The sequence below is a fragment of the Lolium rigidum genome, chromosome 3, assembly GCF_022539505.1.
Source record: "Lolium rigidum isolate FL_2022 chromosome 3, APGP_CSIRO_Lrig_0.1, whole genome shotgun sequence".
Lineage (NCBI taxonomy): Eukaryota > Viridiplantae > Streptophyta > Magnoliopsida > Poales > Poaceae > Lolium > Lolium rigidum.
In genome coordinates, this window is record NC_061510.1 from 210,922,709 (window position 1) to 210,939,312 (window position 16,604).

The following is a 16,604-nucleotide window of genomic DNA, read 5'->3' on the forward strand; positions in this document are numbered from 1 at the left end:
GGGAATAGCAGAAGCAGCCGCGTCTGGCGCCGTCAACAGCGACGAGAGCAGGCGCGGTCGCCGTCGACAAGGTCCCGCAGCGAGAGAGCACCCCAGCCGTGGGATCTCCATCGGACGCGCACCTACCTGCATCGTCCAGACGGCGACGTGCCGGCGTGGCGTCTGACCGTTGCGAGCGCGTCCCCCCTCCTCGACCACCGCGTCGGCCCATCGTTTTCCAACATTTTATACTACGTAATATTTTTATTTATTTATTTTATTAGTATAGTTTACCAGCTGCTTCCCTTTGTTGACTCTTTCCCCTTCTACACAAACACAAGCACAGCCGAGGCGAGCAAACCCGAGGGAGAGAAAACAAATCAAATCGCGTGTTGATTTAGACGACCAGACCCAGGTTGGAGATCAAGAGGAGCAGGGGAAATTTCCGTAGACTTCGCCGACCGGAAGGAGAGAGGAGAGGAGAGGAGCCTTCGTCGACCGCCGCCGCCGCCGCCAGCAAGGTTTGTGGCCTGCTCCTCCGATCCCTTTCCCCCTTTTCTCTACCTTCGTTGGGGAATCCGCCGCACCGCCGGCCGCTGGTGACGATTCGCTGTCTGCGGATCTCTCTCGCCCCCACCCCGTCGCCCGCTCCGGCGGTTGATTTGGTGGTGGGGAACCGGGTAGGGTAGGTAGGGGCCGGTGTCTGCCGACGGATTCTGCGGGGCGCCGCCCCCATCCTTGCTGGTGGACGAGACGTCCGCTGCGAATGTTCCCCTCTCTCGGCGACGGCTCCGCTTCGTTCGCCCTTGTGATTCCTGCTGTGTGAACCGCTGGAATTTCGATTGCTGCGCGTTTGCTTAGGTATCTCCACCGCGGCATCCAACTATGCGGCATGCGTGGACGTTCTAGACAAGGCTAGGCAGGGCTGTGCGAGATAGCTACAGCTTAGACGCCGGGCAGAGATAGGGTTTACAAGGTGGACTCTAGTAGTCTGATTAATTACCAGTAAATCGATCCACTCTCCAGGGGGATTTCTGTACCATTCGCTTTTAGGTTTCTCCATTTTTAGGCACTGCCACCATTCCTGTGGCCTAACCTATACTATTGGCCACCCTGACGTGTTCCGTCATTTCCATGCTTGTCCTATGGCCTGCAACTGCCACTCAGCAAATATCTGATTGCTTCGTCATTGTTATGTTCGTTCCTTCCAGGAGTTCGATTTGGCAAGGGGAGTTTTGGATGGGCGACCATGTGGTTGTGAACGTGGACGGCCTGACAAACGCCAAGGATGATGGCGTCGCTGACAAGCCATCTGAGGCCGTGACTGCTCCGTCAGTGGCCGTGTCTACTGTTGCTGATTTGGCCGAGGAGGATGGCCGTGAGGATGAGCCACTCATCCAGGCTGCAGAGTGCCGCATATGCCAGGAGGAGGACAGCATCAAGAATCTCGAGAAGCCATGTACTTGCAATGGCAGCCTCAAGGTGCGCATCCTCTTTCCATCTTATTTACAAATCTTGCATCTGCTTCTCATGCTCATCAACATTTCTGCATGGCATTTTGTTGTTTGGGCAGCGCACGTGTAATTGTGGTCCTTAGTTCCCATTTCTTACTCCACCAAGGTCTTCATTCCCAATAATGTGTGGTATAAGAACCCGCCATCTGATGTGTATCATTTCAATCAAGTTATATGGTCTGTTCAACATAGCCGACTCCACGTCTTAGAAGCACATTATGGGCTCTATTATATGTTTTTAGTTACTAGGCACTAAATCTTGTGTTGCATGTATTTGGGATGTTATCCTGTGGGGATGTTTTGAGTGACTAGGTAACAAAAGTTCACTGGAAGGATAGCATCCGCCTTTGGATTGTATTACAATGACTGGAAACATGCAGTGTGTAAAAGTTTTGACTAATCCTATAATCATGGTCAATTTAGCCATGGCTATGTTCCTTTAACTCTAATCATGTGCATGTTGTTACCCGCAAAAAAAAAAAAAATCATGTGCATGTTGTTACCCGCAAAAAAAAAATATCATGTGCATGTTGTCTTTTCGGGTGTGTTCTTGCCATTGTCAATATAGCTGGCTGTCATCTGCTTTCCAACAAAAAATAAAATAGACAACAACTTTTTGATCTGATATGACAGCTCACATGTAGAGTGTGATTGCCACTGTCTCTTATTTTGAACACTTTCACAAGCGAAGTTGCTTTCTGAACTTTAAATAACAGTACGGAAATTCTATTTTTCATCATCACAGGCAAGTTATGTCGGTGTAAACTGAAAAGTAAAAATGCAAATAAAGGCCTCGAAAAAGTTTGATCGCCACTATTACGTTACATATTTGCTGGGCCCTACTAAATTTTGATAGCAGCATGCCACAATGGATATGACAGTTTCATGTCTTGGTACTTTGTCATGCAAACCAACATTTATGCAATACACGCGAAGAAATAAAACCATTGTGGTTTCACTTCAATTATTTGAATTATTAATGCTGCATAGGTTTTACTAGCACAGCTGATCCCATTTCTGATCCACTCGAATCAACAAAAGTGAAGATGTTAGAAAAAAAGTGAAATCGTATTAGTTGAGTTAGTACACTAGTGGGGGCATTCAGGGGTAATCAAATCATCTGATGTATAGCCTATATCTGTATACTGATGTTACTCTTTGCTATTTTTGCTCTCAATTGGTGCTTCAGATTACTCACACATTTCAACATTGAGTTGCTTAGTACTAGTATGTTTTACAATTGTTATGATGGAATTAAGTTACTTTTCTGCATTGCTAAGATAAATTTGTGAGATAAATGTTGTGCGTCCACTGGTCTTGTATTTAACATCATCTCGTCACTACTATGTTAACTTAGTATATCCACTCCAGTTTATTAGAAAATTATATCACCTGATTTGTGGGACTCATCTAATCTGAAGTCATACTTATAATTTTTTTTATCTCTTTAGATATAATGTAATTACTATCCACATCAGAATTGTGGATCATACACCACTATGTTTATACTACTTCAATGTAGTCAGTTTACTCCTGGTAAATTAATTGTGTCATCATATTGTCCTGTTGCACATTAAGGAAACGTCCCGTGAGCTATATATTCAACATCTATAATCCCTTGAGTTATCCTTATATATCTCTTGAGCAAGGCAGCTGATGGTTTTATTTTTCATGTACAGTATGCTCATAGAGCATGTGTGCAACGCTGGTGCAATGAGAAAGGAGACATTACATGTGAAATTTGCCATGAGGTTAGTATCTGTTTCTCCACCTTTTTGCAGTTTTTCTCTTGTAAAGTATACTTCTTTGCTGTTCTTTATTAGAATTGTGTGGTGTGAATTCCTTATCTCTCTTTCCTAAATCTTCCTGTAACCACAATGTAGATAATATGAAATCACAAAGTCTTTTACTTGTCCATCGATTGAGATGTTCCAAATGTAGTTATATTCGTGTTCATAATTAAGGCTTCCAGTCAGTAGATTTGATGTGCCTTTGAACTTTTATTCATGTTCATTAATTTGAGGGTTTGACGTTTACCTTGCAGCAATATAAGCCTGGTTATACAGCGCCACCTCGTGTTCAACCAGATGAGACCACCATAGATATAAGGCAAGTTTGTTTCTCGATACTTAATTTTGTTCAACTGACATGTTGGCCATTTCACTGCAATATACTTATTAAATTGGAACATATCTAACTCAAGACTATGGATTTGCAGTGGTGATTGGACCATTACAGGAGCTCCTCTGGATTTGCGCGACCCAAGAATTCTTGCTGTAGCAGCTGCACAGCGCCGTCTTCTTGAAGCAGAGTATGAAGAATATGGTGGTAATGATGCTAATGGTGCTGCATTCTGCCGTTCTGCTGCACTCATTGTAAGTATCTAGAGTTCTACTGTCCAGCCAACATCACTTCTTGCAGTTCTGTTTCTGAAAGTGAACAGAGTGCTTTTAGATATCTTGCAGTTACGTTTATGGATGAAGAACTATGCTTTTAGTTCACAGATATGGAAGCCAGCCTTTCTTTCTATTCCATCCCAATTCCTTGACTCTTCTTCCGTTTTGACGAATTGTCCAGTGTAATATTTCTTGTATTTTCAAGGTAAAAGTTCTGAAAATCGTTACCTCTTTTGCAGCTAATGGCCCTATTGCTTCTGAGGCACGCATTGTCAATCTCTGACAATGAAGGAGATGATGATGCTTCTACCATGTTCTCCGTGAGTCACGTGGTCTTTTTTGTTTCTGTATTTCTTTTGATTCTAGCGATTCAGCTGGTACTTAGTGTTGGTCTGAACCATTCAATCTCACAATGACAATTCCCATTTGATGTTTCTCAGCTTTTCCTTCTTCGGGCTGCTGGATTTCTTCTGCCGTGCTACATCATGGCATGGATCTTCAGCATTTTGCATCGGCGGCGACAAAGAGAGGTATGTCATGCAAACCTTTTGTTCGAAACATGATATGAATTATAGCCTGCCTTTGTAACCATTTAGAAGCATCTGACCATTTTGTGCCTTTCACTATCCACAGGAAGCGTCCGCAATTGCCGCAGCTGAGGTCGCGTTCATCCTGCAATCAGCCCAGGGCCGTGCCCTTCAGTTCACCATCGCTCCGGACTCCCCCACCACTCCGCAGCATGAACCACACCACCAGCACCAACAGCAGCAGCCGCAACAATAGTTAAACTATTGGGTAGTTCCAGAGAGTCCCTACACGCATGCAAACACAAGAGTTGCACTCTGGATGCCCGTTGTTGCTCATGAGGAACGTCCGGAAGCTGGCCCCGCTTCTTGCGGCCATGTGAAAACCTTGTACAATGTCTTATTTGCCCCCGAGCAATGCGACTAAACTTGTATTTGTCCAAGTCTTATACAAGCATTTATTTAAATGTAAATTTAGTATCTAACTATCTATTACGTTCTTTATGATTCTGTCGATACCAGTTTTAACTGTTACACTGCCCTGCCTCACACGCAATGGTTTGTAAGGCATGATATTTCCTTAATTCCGCTGCACAGATGTCTATGCATCCTGAAAGATGCTCAGCTTGGAAAGGCTTGTTCAAAATTGCTGGGTAGTGGTGCATCCAGTTGCACAAGTAAACTCGGCTCCATTTATAGGCCGCACCCACACCCTCACTAGCTGCTCACAGCTCATACAAGACATTTTTCTCTCTTCAATTCTCCGGAAAAGACACCATGGATCAAAAACCTGTCAGGAAGTCAGGGGAGAGTCCGGGCAAAAGTATTTCAGTTCACGATTCCAGTGCCATGGGTCTCCTACTAGATGAGAGCCATATCCTTTCGCAGAAAACAGATGAGAGCCATAAGTATAAACCAACCTAATGCGTATTTGTTGTTGATGCCAAGCTGTCGGATGCACATATTTTTCTAGGAGATGCTGGAAACTACGTAAGGCCTTGTTCGGCAGGGGTGGTTTTTTGAGTTTCGGAGTGTCTTACCCGGCCCAATTTGAATCCACTGGAAAACACCTCTGGGCCGTTCGGTAGGCTGGGATTGGGGGGTTTCAGCCCGATTGACCCTCCCTATACACGACGGGTTACGGCGGGTTGGGGGGTTTCAGAAACGCTTGCCCCCACTCGCGTTTCTACCTCTTGGCAAAGCGAGCGACTGCCCGGACCTCCCCTTGCGGTGGCCGCGCCGAACAGCCGTAGCTGGCGAAGGGAATTAATTGGCAAGGGAATTGAGGTGAGGAAGTGGATTGGGTGAAGGGGGTGATTTCACCCAAAACCGGTGGGGTAATACACGGGAAAACTCATTAAACCCCCTGTGCCGAACAGGGCCTAAGGTGTTACTTTTGGAGAGTTCATTATGTATGATCTAATGTACTCTGAAGGTATCAACCCTGAACTGATTTTGAGTGTAGATCAAGTGACTTTTACTGGTAAAAGTAGCCGACCCCGAGAACACGTCTTGACTGTCCCAGAGAAAAGGCAGTGAAGTGCGGAGTGATTATGTATTTATGTTGCGTACAAAGTACGTCTAACCAACAAACTAAAACTGTTTGGGAGGTTTGTGATGGAACTAATTTGAGATGTGATTTTAGAAGAACTTTTCTTGATGAAATGATGGTACAGTGGCAATAGTTGGTTGCTATTACTAATACCATTAGTCTAGTGGATGAGGAGGATCAGCCTACCTGATCAAAATTTATGTATATTTTGGTTAATTTTAGAGGTATTACACCAGTTTATTATTTACCTGCTGTTTGGGACCTCGAAATCCCTCTCAGGGTTCAGGTGTTCATTTGGTTATTTCCCTAAAACAGAATTATGACTAGAGATAATTTGAGACACAGAGGGATTCCTAAACCTCTCGAGTGCTCATTTTGTAAGGATTTGAAAGGTGCATCACTTGTTCTTTGAATGCATAGTTGCTAGAAGTGTTTGGCATTTAGTAGAGAAATGTTTTAAGTGTAAGATTAATAAATTTGTAGATGTGGCAAGTAGATGGTTATGTAATAAAAATTCTTACAATTTATTTCATTTCCTCTGCTGTCTTGTGGGGGATTTGGAACTCTAGAAATAGTATAGTTTTCAATAGATTGACTTGGATGGATATGAAACAGGTGTGGAGGTTGATCAGACACCTCCGGCTGATGTCAAGCTGAAGTACACCAGCTTTGACTGGATGTCATCCTGGGCTCCTGCTTCGAAGCTTGCGCGTGGTGGAAGAGCTTCCCTGGCATGCCTTAAGGAACATCTAGAGGAAGATTCTTCGGTCCATGTCATGCTGGATTAGCTGCCTCTCTGGAGTCTGATAGAATAGTTTGTGTCTTGGTGTAATGTAATGCCTATGGCGGTTTTTGGATAGTTTGGCTAGGTGCTGGCGTGCTCTTGTAGCGCCGAGTTGTGGTTTGGTTCAGTGTTATGGTGCCCCTGATGTGGGTGGTAGATTCTAGCTTAACGATTTGGTTCTAGCTGCTCTTTGCCTGTTTTTCATTTCATTTATGCCATAAATGGAACCGGGGAGGTGTCTCCCTGTGAATCTAAGAAAAAAAAAAGTACGTTGAGATTGTTGTCCTCTTTTTCTTAATACTACTACCTGCCGTTTCTATGAATATGCACGCGTATTTCGAGATAAATTTCCACCATAAGAAGTGAGCAACAACATCTCGATAATATAGTACATAACTGATATTGTTAGATTGTATTGAAAACACTTTGTAGTGATACCAGTTATATACTATCTAATAGTATTCCTTGTATACATGGATTAATTCTTGGCCAAAGATAAATTTTGAAAAGCATGCGGACCTTATTGGTTAAAATGGAGGGAGTATGATTTTTTGGGTAACAACAAAACCAAGCAATATTCTTGCGTTGCTATCGCTCATAAGAAGTTACAAAATCAGCTCCTTACAAGTTACAACATCTGCAAGCTGTTTTGCTATCTTCTAGTTGGATATTAGATGTCATTGATTTAGTACAACTTAATAATCATCAACATTCCTACACAGAGGTCCAAACGTAATAAAAATTACAAATAGGTCACTGAACCACCTAGCGACGACGACAAACACTAGAGCGAGTCGAAGACGCGTCACCGTCCTCAGTCCTCCATCACCGTAGCCAGGCAAAACTTGTCGTAGTAGAGCTTGTTGTAGTAGGCAGATGGAAAATCATCGTGCTAAGGCCCCAAAGAACTAGCGCACCAGAGTAACAACCATCGCCAATGATGAGAACCGTAGATCGAAAGAGACTGGCCTGGAACCATACCAACGAACACGAAAACCGACTGGATCCTAGGAGATCCGCGAGATACACGACGCCACGCGCTCTCCGCCGACGCTAGACGCACCACCAAAGCGAGGATATGGCGAGAAGGGCCTTCTTCTGACTTGATGATGTAGCCGCTGCCTCTCTATCCCGAAGAAGACACTGGAAACAACTAAACGAAAAAATTGAAACCTCCCCGCCGGTAAGAGACCGCGGTCCGCCACGCCTCCAAGGACACCGGAGACGGAGCGGGCCAGCAACGTCGGTGACGAGAAATGAGAAACAACTAGTGTGACATGGAGGAGGTATATAAAAAATATCACTCGCTATAATCCACCCTCTCAAAACTTGCTACACGCACGAACAAGTGGCCTCGAGATCTAGACTGTGTTTCTCATGTGATGGTGTCTCCGGGGTTACGCTTGCGCCGACGTTCTGCGTTAACCGAGAGGGCCCTACGGTACACTACACACCCATAGCAAGCACGATTCTCTGTCAGGAAACAGTTTACAGCAACACGAGCACATCGCCTGGCTCACACGTTTCCGTCTCAGTGAGTTGGAGAGCAGAGTCGTCTGTGCGACTGTGCAGACATGCGGTACCCTCACCGGGTGGAGTGAGTGGAACGCAGGGATGGGATCTGGGGCGGTCGTCGGAATCGGAAAAGCCGCACGTTTTGGGCAGGCTACGTGCTCCCCTGCCGCACGGACCGTGTCCTGCTCGACCCGCGCCCGCCCACGTCACGCCACCCAATCGCCGTCCACCGCTGCCCACGTGGCAGCGCTCCCGCCCGGTATCGCGGCAACCGGATGTTCAGACTTCAGACCCAACAAATATTCCTGCTCAACTCTGCCACTAGTATACTACTCCTACTAGTTCCTGCTTCAAACCGGGGCCCTACATGTCGGTGGTAGAAGAGTGTCGGTTGCTCGTCGTGGTTGAGGTAAAAAAATAACAAGATGAAACCCTTCGTGGCCTCGTGGAAGACTTGAAGCGTATGAGTCTGCAAGTCTCATTCTCGCGCTAATTTGTAAGCATCTCTTGGCTTGTCACTTGTCACTTGATCATTTCCGTTGACTTGTCGACATTGTTTATCCGGGCTTCTCGGGAGCTGATCGAGACTATGCCTATATGATATGCAAGTTAGCTACGATCGAGTACCTTTCGTGCAAAGTTCAGTTGCCTTCATCTTCGGTGAAAGTACCGTATGCATGACATTAGTGGTTTCTCAGTCTCCGTCTTTTGCCTAAAAAGATTTTGAACATTCATCAAAGTATGTAAATATTTAAGCATATGTTATAACTCAATCAACCCGACATTTGGATCGCCGGGTCAATTAATCGATAGCATCAGCAGTGGACAACAAAGAAGTAGTGGTGACAATGGCATATCACAATGTTTTAGGATAGACCAAGTTTCTTAGACACCAAACTATGCAACTATTGCTATGTGCGGCCATACGCCTAAGCTCAGCATGCGTACCGACGAGGTGGGTGTTAGTGGTGCATGAGTTCCTGGTGCCTCTCAAGCATAATTTTCTAACTTCTTCAGTCTTGTACACATATCTAAAACATCAAAATAAACTTCTTCTTCCTCCTCCCTTCCTTCTACCTCCATTTATTTTTCTTTCGCAGAACCACTTCTTTCATTCTATATTATAGTTTGTAATAGGCATACCAGTGGTTGGTAAAGGTTTATGTTTGCTCCAAGCCTCCAAGCCACCTTTTATAGCATGCTATGGTTGGATGTATATGTACACATGCTTGGCTATTGATTCTCTATCGTTCCCTTGAGCAGGTACGATGCACGTGGTTCTCTCAAATGACTAGTTGACTTATCTGGTGAATTTTGGATGCTTGTATTTATGGAGCCACATTGGACAAAGTACAACTATGATCACAAGCATGTAGAGGTTAGGGGTATGTCCACTTTTCAAAAAAAAAATTATGACGACAATAGTCCTACAAGTGCTCAAAAGGATGAAGATGTTATACAATCTAAGCATTATGTGCACGGAAACCATAATACTAATCTATATCATGCTTCTTAAGAGGTAACAAAAAATATTGGTTAAACATGTTTACAGATGCAAACACTAGTAAATTCTTGATGACTAGTTAGCATACCTTGCTCATCTTAGAGTTGGGACAGATGTGGTTATGACATTATGTTCACTCGTAATCACATAACAAAGGGGAAGATTGGTTGCAAAATTTTCAAGCGATGATATGTTCAAGTTATGCTTATATGCTCTGCATGTTGATAGGAGAACCTTCCCTGCAGATTTCAGTTGCGTTTATCTTCGATCAAAGTACCATGACACTGTTGCGGTTTCCGAGTAGATTAACCCGTAACACTAGTTGTGTGTCACAGATATGCAGTGGTGAAAATGATGTAGAAAAGTACGGAAAACTAACTGGATTAATTAGGGCACGTAGGGTGATGCATTAGAGTTTTGGGATTGTGAGAGATTCCTAACACAAAAGAAGAGCCACTCCCATTGTGTCCAGCTTAGAGGGATGCCTAGTTGTTATTTATCATATGCATGATCGGGACGATGGTAAATCATGTAGGACAAGTCACATTGAAGGGCATGCGGGTGTGATGATGTAAATAAGAGGAAGAAGAAAAATATGAGAAAACAAAAGAAGATGAGTTGCTGGCTGAAAAGTTTATATGCGACTATAAACATAATTGATACAAGAAGACCATATTCTGAATCATCATATAAGTTCATATACAACACGGCTTTAAGCTTCTTCATGTTTTTGGAATAGTTCGAGCTAGTTAGAGGATTGAACTTATAAACTATTCTCTAAAACCAAATCAATAGTGCTCGATTTCCTAGTTGGTTAGTTGACAAACAACCAAAAAACTACACTTAATTAGGCCACTTAGATTTAGAAGGAGGGGACGAGAATGCCCATGTAATCAAACTCCCATGGTCCATGTTTTGGGACAAATGAAGTATATGGGACACCAACCTATTGCTCTATTTCTATGTGTGGGCATACACTATAGCATTGCATTTCTAGCAAAGAGACGAGTGGGATGCTTGATGTCTCTCAACTATAAATATCTAAAATTTTAGATCTTGTCCACGTGTCCAAAACATATAAAGAAACTTCTTCCTCACTCCCTCCTCCATTCTTGTGTTTCTTCACAAAACCACTTCCTTCATTCTTTATAAGAGTCCGCAATAGGTATACGAGTGGTTGGTATGGTTGATGTTTGTTCCAAGCTACTTTTTATACATGCTATGGTTGGATGCATATTTACAGATGTTTGCAATAGGTGTACCAGTGGTTGGTATGGTTGATGTTTGCTCCAACCCACCTTTTATAACATGCTATGACTATATCGATTCTGTATCGTTCATGTTAGCAGGGAAGATGCACGTGGTTCTCTCTAAGGACTAGTTTTCTTATATCTTGTGAAGTTTTGGATGCTTGTATTTATAGAGCCACAGTGGAGACAGTACAACTATGATCACTAGTAGTCATACAAGTGCTTAAAAGGTCATGAACTAGGATAGGGTGCGCCTGCCCCAGAGGTTCGCTTCGATCGTGATGGGCAAGAGCCCCACTATGTCCTCCTGCATGTGTTCGACGACGTGACCAGCCTGTGGCCCGCGGAGGTCATGTTCGACGTCGAAGGGCAGATGTTCCTCCACAACGGCTGGAGGAGCTCCGCCCGCTCGCATGCCATTGAGGCCGGGCACTGTGTCGTCTTCAAGTACGACGGCCACGACGACTTCACCATCAAGGTCTTCAACGAGACCATGTGCCGCCGCTACTACCACATCGATGTGGACGACTAGGAGACGAAAAGATAAAGACGATGTAGTCTTCTACTAGGTTCTATCAATTTGCTTCAAGCAAATTTTATCTTCAAATATGTATGCATTTTCATAATTTTCTATGCAATTTAGATTTGACCAAACACCGGACCGAATGGGTCCGCCGTTGGGCGCACTGTCCAGATCGGCCGGACCGACGCCGAAATTTTGTCCGTGGGCGATCCAAACGGAACAAAACGGATTGATTAGGTCGCCGTTTTAGATCGGCCCGCTCGAGATGGCTAACTCTGCCAGCAGTATACTACTAGTTCGTGCTTCAAACCGTGGCCCTACATGTCAGTGAGGTAGAAAAGTGTCGGTTACTCGTGGTTGAGGTAAAAAAACAAAATAACAAGATGAACCCTTCGTGGTCTAGTGGAAGACGAGAAACGCGAGTTTACAAGTCTCATTCTCGCTATTCCTACTTGCAAGGATCACGTAGCTTGTCACTTGATCATCTCCGCTGACTTCTAGGGATTGTTTATCCGGGCTTCTGGAGAGCTGATTGAGACTAAGCTTATATGCTATGCATATTATCTACGAGTATCTTTCTTTCGTGCAAAGTTCAGTTACCTTCAAAGTACCATATGTATGGCACTTGCGGTTTCGGAGTCACCGTCGTTTGACCAAAAAACAAAAACGTGTCAGCAATCATCAAAGTTGATAATAGTTATGTATTTATTTGACACACTTGTTATAACTTAAGCAACTGAATAATCAAGCCATCGAGTCGATTAACACATGCCACCAGTTGCGTGTCACATCGCATGCAATAGTGTCAATGATGTAGCGGAGCCTCTAAAACTCACTACTAGATTAATTAGGGTACGCAGGGTGAGGCTTTGGAGTTTTGGGATTGCGAGATTGCTAACATGGAGAAGGAACACTCCCATTGTGTCTGGCTTGGAGGGATGTGTGGTGGACCCTAATCATGTGCATGGTTGGAACGGTGGTAAATCATGTAGGACAAGTCGCCTTGGATATATCAGGGTGTGCTGATGTAAACAAGGCAACGAGGAAAATATGAAAAAATGTAAGAAGATGAGGCGATGGTTTGAAAAATGTTTGTACGACTATACACATAATTGATACAAGAAGAGACCATATTCTCGATTGTAATATAAGTTCATACAGCTTGTCTTATAGCATCTACCTGTTTGTGGCAAAGTTAGAGCTAGCCAGAGAATTAAACTTACATATTATTCTCTAAAACCAAATTGACAGTGTTCGATTTCCTAGTTGGTTAGTTGCTAAACAGCCAAAAAAACAACACTTAATATGTCACTCGGATTTAGAAGGAGTAGCCGAGTGTGCCCATGTAATAAAACTCCCCTTCATCCATGTTTTGGGACGCATGATGTATATCGGCCAACAAACTATTGAGCTATTGATGTGTTGGGTCATACAATTTATCCTAACTTGTCTACCAGCGTGTAGAGAGTGACTGATGCTTGAGTTCCTGATGCCTCTCAAGCATAAATTTCTGATTTTTTAGATCTTGTCCACATTTTCAAAACATAGGAATAGGCTTCTACCTCTCGCCCTTCCTCCTCCATTCTTGTTTTCATCGCAGAGACACTTCTTTCATTCTATATCATAGTTTTCAATAGGTGTGCCACTGGTTGGTATGGTTGATCTTTGCTCCAAGTCACTTTTTATAACATGGTATGTATGGATGCATATGTATTAATGTTTGGCTATTGATTTTCCATTTTTCTTGTCAGCATGGAAGATTCACATGGTTCTCCATAAGGACTAGTTTGCTTCTATCTTGTGAAGTTTGATGCTTTATTTATGGGCCCACATTGGAGAGGGTGCAATTCTGATAACGAGGATAGGCCAGAGCTATGTCTCCTTTCCAAAAAAAAAAACAATTATGATTACAATAGTCGTACAAGTGCTTAAAAATATGAAGCTGCTAGCACAATGAAGATAATACTAATCTATACCATGCTTGCTAAGAGGTAACACCGATTTTTGGTTAGAGATGTGTACATATGCAAAACCTAGTAAATTACTGAGGACAATAGTTAGCATACCTTGCTAATCTCATAGCTAGGACAAATGTCGTTACAATATTAAGTTCACTCAAAATCACATGAAGGAGTACAAAAGTTGAAAAATCTTTGAGATCGTATGGATAAGCAATAAATTATTCACAATTAACATAAGATGCTCTTATGCAACGTCCGTAGAAGCAATCAATCTCCTGAAAAAAGAAAAAAAAAACAGTTAAGCTAACAGTGCAATACCATTCCCATCCCGCCATATTTAACACTAGATTGTGTTGACGTGCGCTGTTCCGTCCGCTAATTAATTTTGAAGGTAGAATGGTACAACATTTACAAATATATAGGTTTATGAACATGCTTGTACGAGGTAACAATGATTATTGGTTAAACATGTTAACAGAGATGCAACACTAGTAAATTATTGGGCACTAGTTAGCATACCATGCTCATCTTAGAGTTGGTACAAATGTGTTTAGAACATTATGTTCACTCATAATCATATGAAGGGGCACATTAGTTGCAAAAATTTGCAGCGATGATACTTTTAACCTATGCTTATATGCTATGCATGTTAGCTAGGAATAACTTCCCAACAGATGCCTTGATCTTCTATCAAAGTACCATGATGCTCTAGCGGTCTCCGAGTCAATTAACCCATAACACCAGTTGTGCATCACACACATGCAACCGTCAAAATGATGTAAAAAAGTCTGGAAAACTATTTGGATTAATTAGGGTAGGGTGAGGCTCTAGAGTTTTGGGACCGTGAGAGATTGCTAACATGGAAGAAGAGCCACTCTGGTTGTGTTCGTATTAGAGGGATGGATAGTGGACTCTAATCACATGTATGGTTGGAATGATGGTAAATCATGTAGGACAAGTCACATTGGAGGGGCATAAGGGTATGGTCATGCGAACAAGAGGAAGAAGAAAAATCTAAGAAAATACAAGAAGATGAAATGACTGCTCAAAAATTTATATGCCACTATAAACATAATTGATGCAAGAAGACCATATTCCGAATCGTCATATGAGTTCATACAACTTGGCTTTAAGCATGTCCGTGTTTATGGCATAGTTTGAGCTAGTTAGAGGATTGACGAACTTACAAGCTATCCTCTAAAACCAAATCGACAATGTTCGATTTCCTAGTTGGTTAGTTGGTAAACAACCAAAAAACAATACTTAATTATGTCGCTTAGATTTAGAAGGACGGCCGAGAGTTCCCATGTAATCAAACTCCCATGGTCCATGTTTTGGGACAAACGAAGTTTATTGGACACCAACGGTTTGACCTATTGCTATGTGTGGTCATACACTTTAGCCTTGCGTTCCTAGCAACGGAATGATTGCTGGCGATGCTTGAGTTTCTGATGTCTCTCAATCATAAGTTTCTAACTTGTTAGATCTTGTCCACGTGTCCAAAACATAGAAATAAACTTCTTCCTCCCTCCCTTCCTCGTCCATTCATGTGTTTCTTCACAAAAAACACTTCCTTCATTCTCTGTTATAGTATGCAATACGTATACGAGTGGTTGGCATGGATGATGCTTGTTCCAATCTACTTTTTATAACATGCTATGTTTGGATGCATATTTACAGATGTTTGCAGTAGGTGTACTAGTGGTTGGTATGGTTGATGTTTGCTCCTACCATAGCATGCTACAATTATGATCACAACACTCATACAAGTGCTTAAAAGGATGAAGGTGCTATAGAGTCTAAACATTATTTTACCCTTCAAAAAGAAATCTAAGCAGTATTTGCACATTTAGCATAATACTAATCTATTTCATGCTTGTTAAGAGGTACTCCCTGCATTCGATATTTGTTGTTGCTGATTTGGATGTATCGAGACACATCTGAAACTGTGACAACTAATATTGAGTGGAGGGAGTAAAAAAGATTGTTAGTTAACATGCTTATAGGTGCAAACCCTGGTAACGTGGAGTAGTAAATTAGTCATTCGCAATTAACATAGTACCATGCTCTTGTGGAGCGTGTCAAGTTCTGAAGTGCCCACTTTTAGTGGCCAGTAAATTAGTCATAGTGTGCACACAACAGAATGACACAATCACAAAGAGACCGCCTACAAGGTCGTTGTCCCTATGGCTTACCAACACACATTCACCGGACATGGCTGCAACAAGAAGAATAACGAAGAAACTAAAAGTGTGTGTGGTTGTGTGGCTGACACCGGTCGCAGGCACGAACCCATGCTACACATCTACATCTCCATAGCTATACCCTGGATATTGCCTCAATTCGATCGATCTGCTACTTGTGGTGGCAAAATTACACGCCCACGCACGCTCACTTTGGGCGGCCGTGACCAGCGGCGAGTTGCTTGCCACGAATTCCGAGCTCACGAGGTGTTTCCTCCAAGAGTTCAACCGGGACCACCTGCAAGAGGCAATGGTAGCCTAACATCATCTTCACAAACGGATTCAGCCGGAGGTGGAAATATGCGTTTGCAACCCACTCCAGAGGCTCGATGCATATTAATCGGGCTATCCATCGAGACACAAATGCGATTTAAATTTGCGTTTTGAATGCGTCTCGGTGGACGCTGCGCGGTCGCGCCACGTGACCACTCGCTTCACCCACGCTGGCCACGAGGCTTTGTTTCGATCGCATCGCTCGGCGGTCTTCGCTTCCGCGTCTGCGGCAACCTTTGCCATCAAAGGCTTGGCAAGTGGTGGCTGGCCTTCTGAGCCGCCATCAATGGCACCGTGACGCACACGCGCGCTCTTTAAAAGGCGTCCGTCATCTTCCTTGCCACCACACCACCGACACCTCCACTCCCACCCTCACCACCGCGTTCCGGCGCATCACCATGGGAAAGAAGAAGAACGGTTTCGAGGCGTTCGATAACGGCGTGAGAGCATCTCTAGCAGAGCCCGTAAAAGTGCAAACTGAAAAAATTGAGTTCAGTCTTCCGAAAACGTGTTTACAGGTCGCAAATCTGCTGACGCAGAACAGATCCCGTAAACTAAAACTGAAAAACGGAATCCTCAGAAAATC

General features: G+C 43.4%; 1 protein-coding gene across 1 annotated transcript; it reads left to right on the forward strand.

The window, feature by feature from the left end:
• The first annotated feature begins 279 nt into the window (after positions 1-279).
• Positions 280-4,913, forward strand: LOC124702956. The gene is made up of 8 exons (XM_047235138.1): positions 280-500; positions 1,191-1,461; positions 3,173-3,244; positions 3,538-3,602; positions 3,712-3,868; positions 4,129-4,209; positions 4,330-4,419; positions 4,523-4,913. The coding sequence occupies exons 2-8, from the start codon at positions 1,219-1,221 to the stop codon at positions 4,670-4,672; spliced, it is 858 nt and encodes a 285-aa protein (XP_047091094.1). The 5' UTR covers positions 280-500; positions 1,191-1,218; the 3' UTR covers positions 4,673-4,913.
• The last annotated feature ends 11,691 nt before the right edge of the window (positions 4,914-16,604 follow it).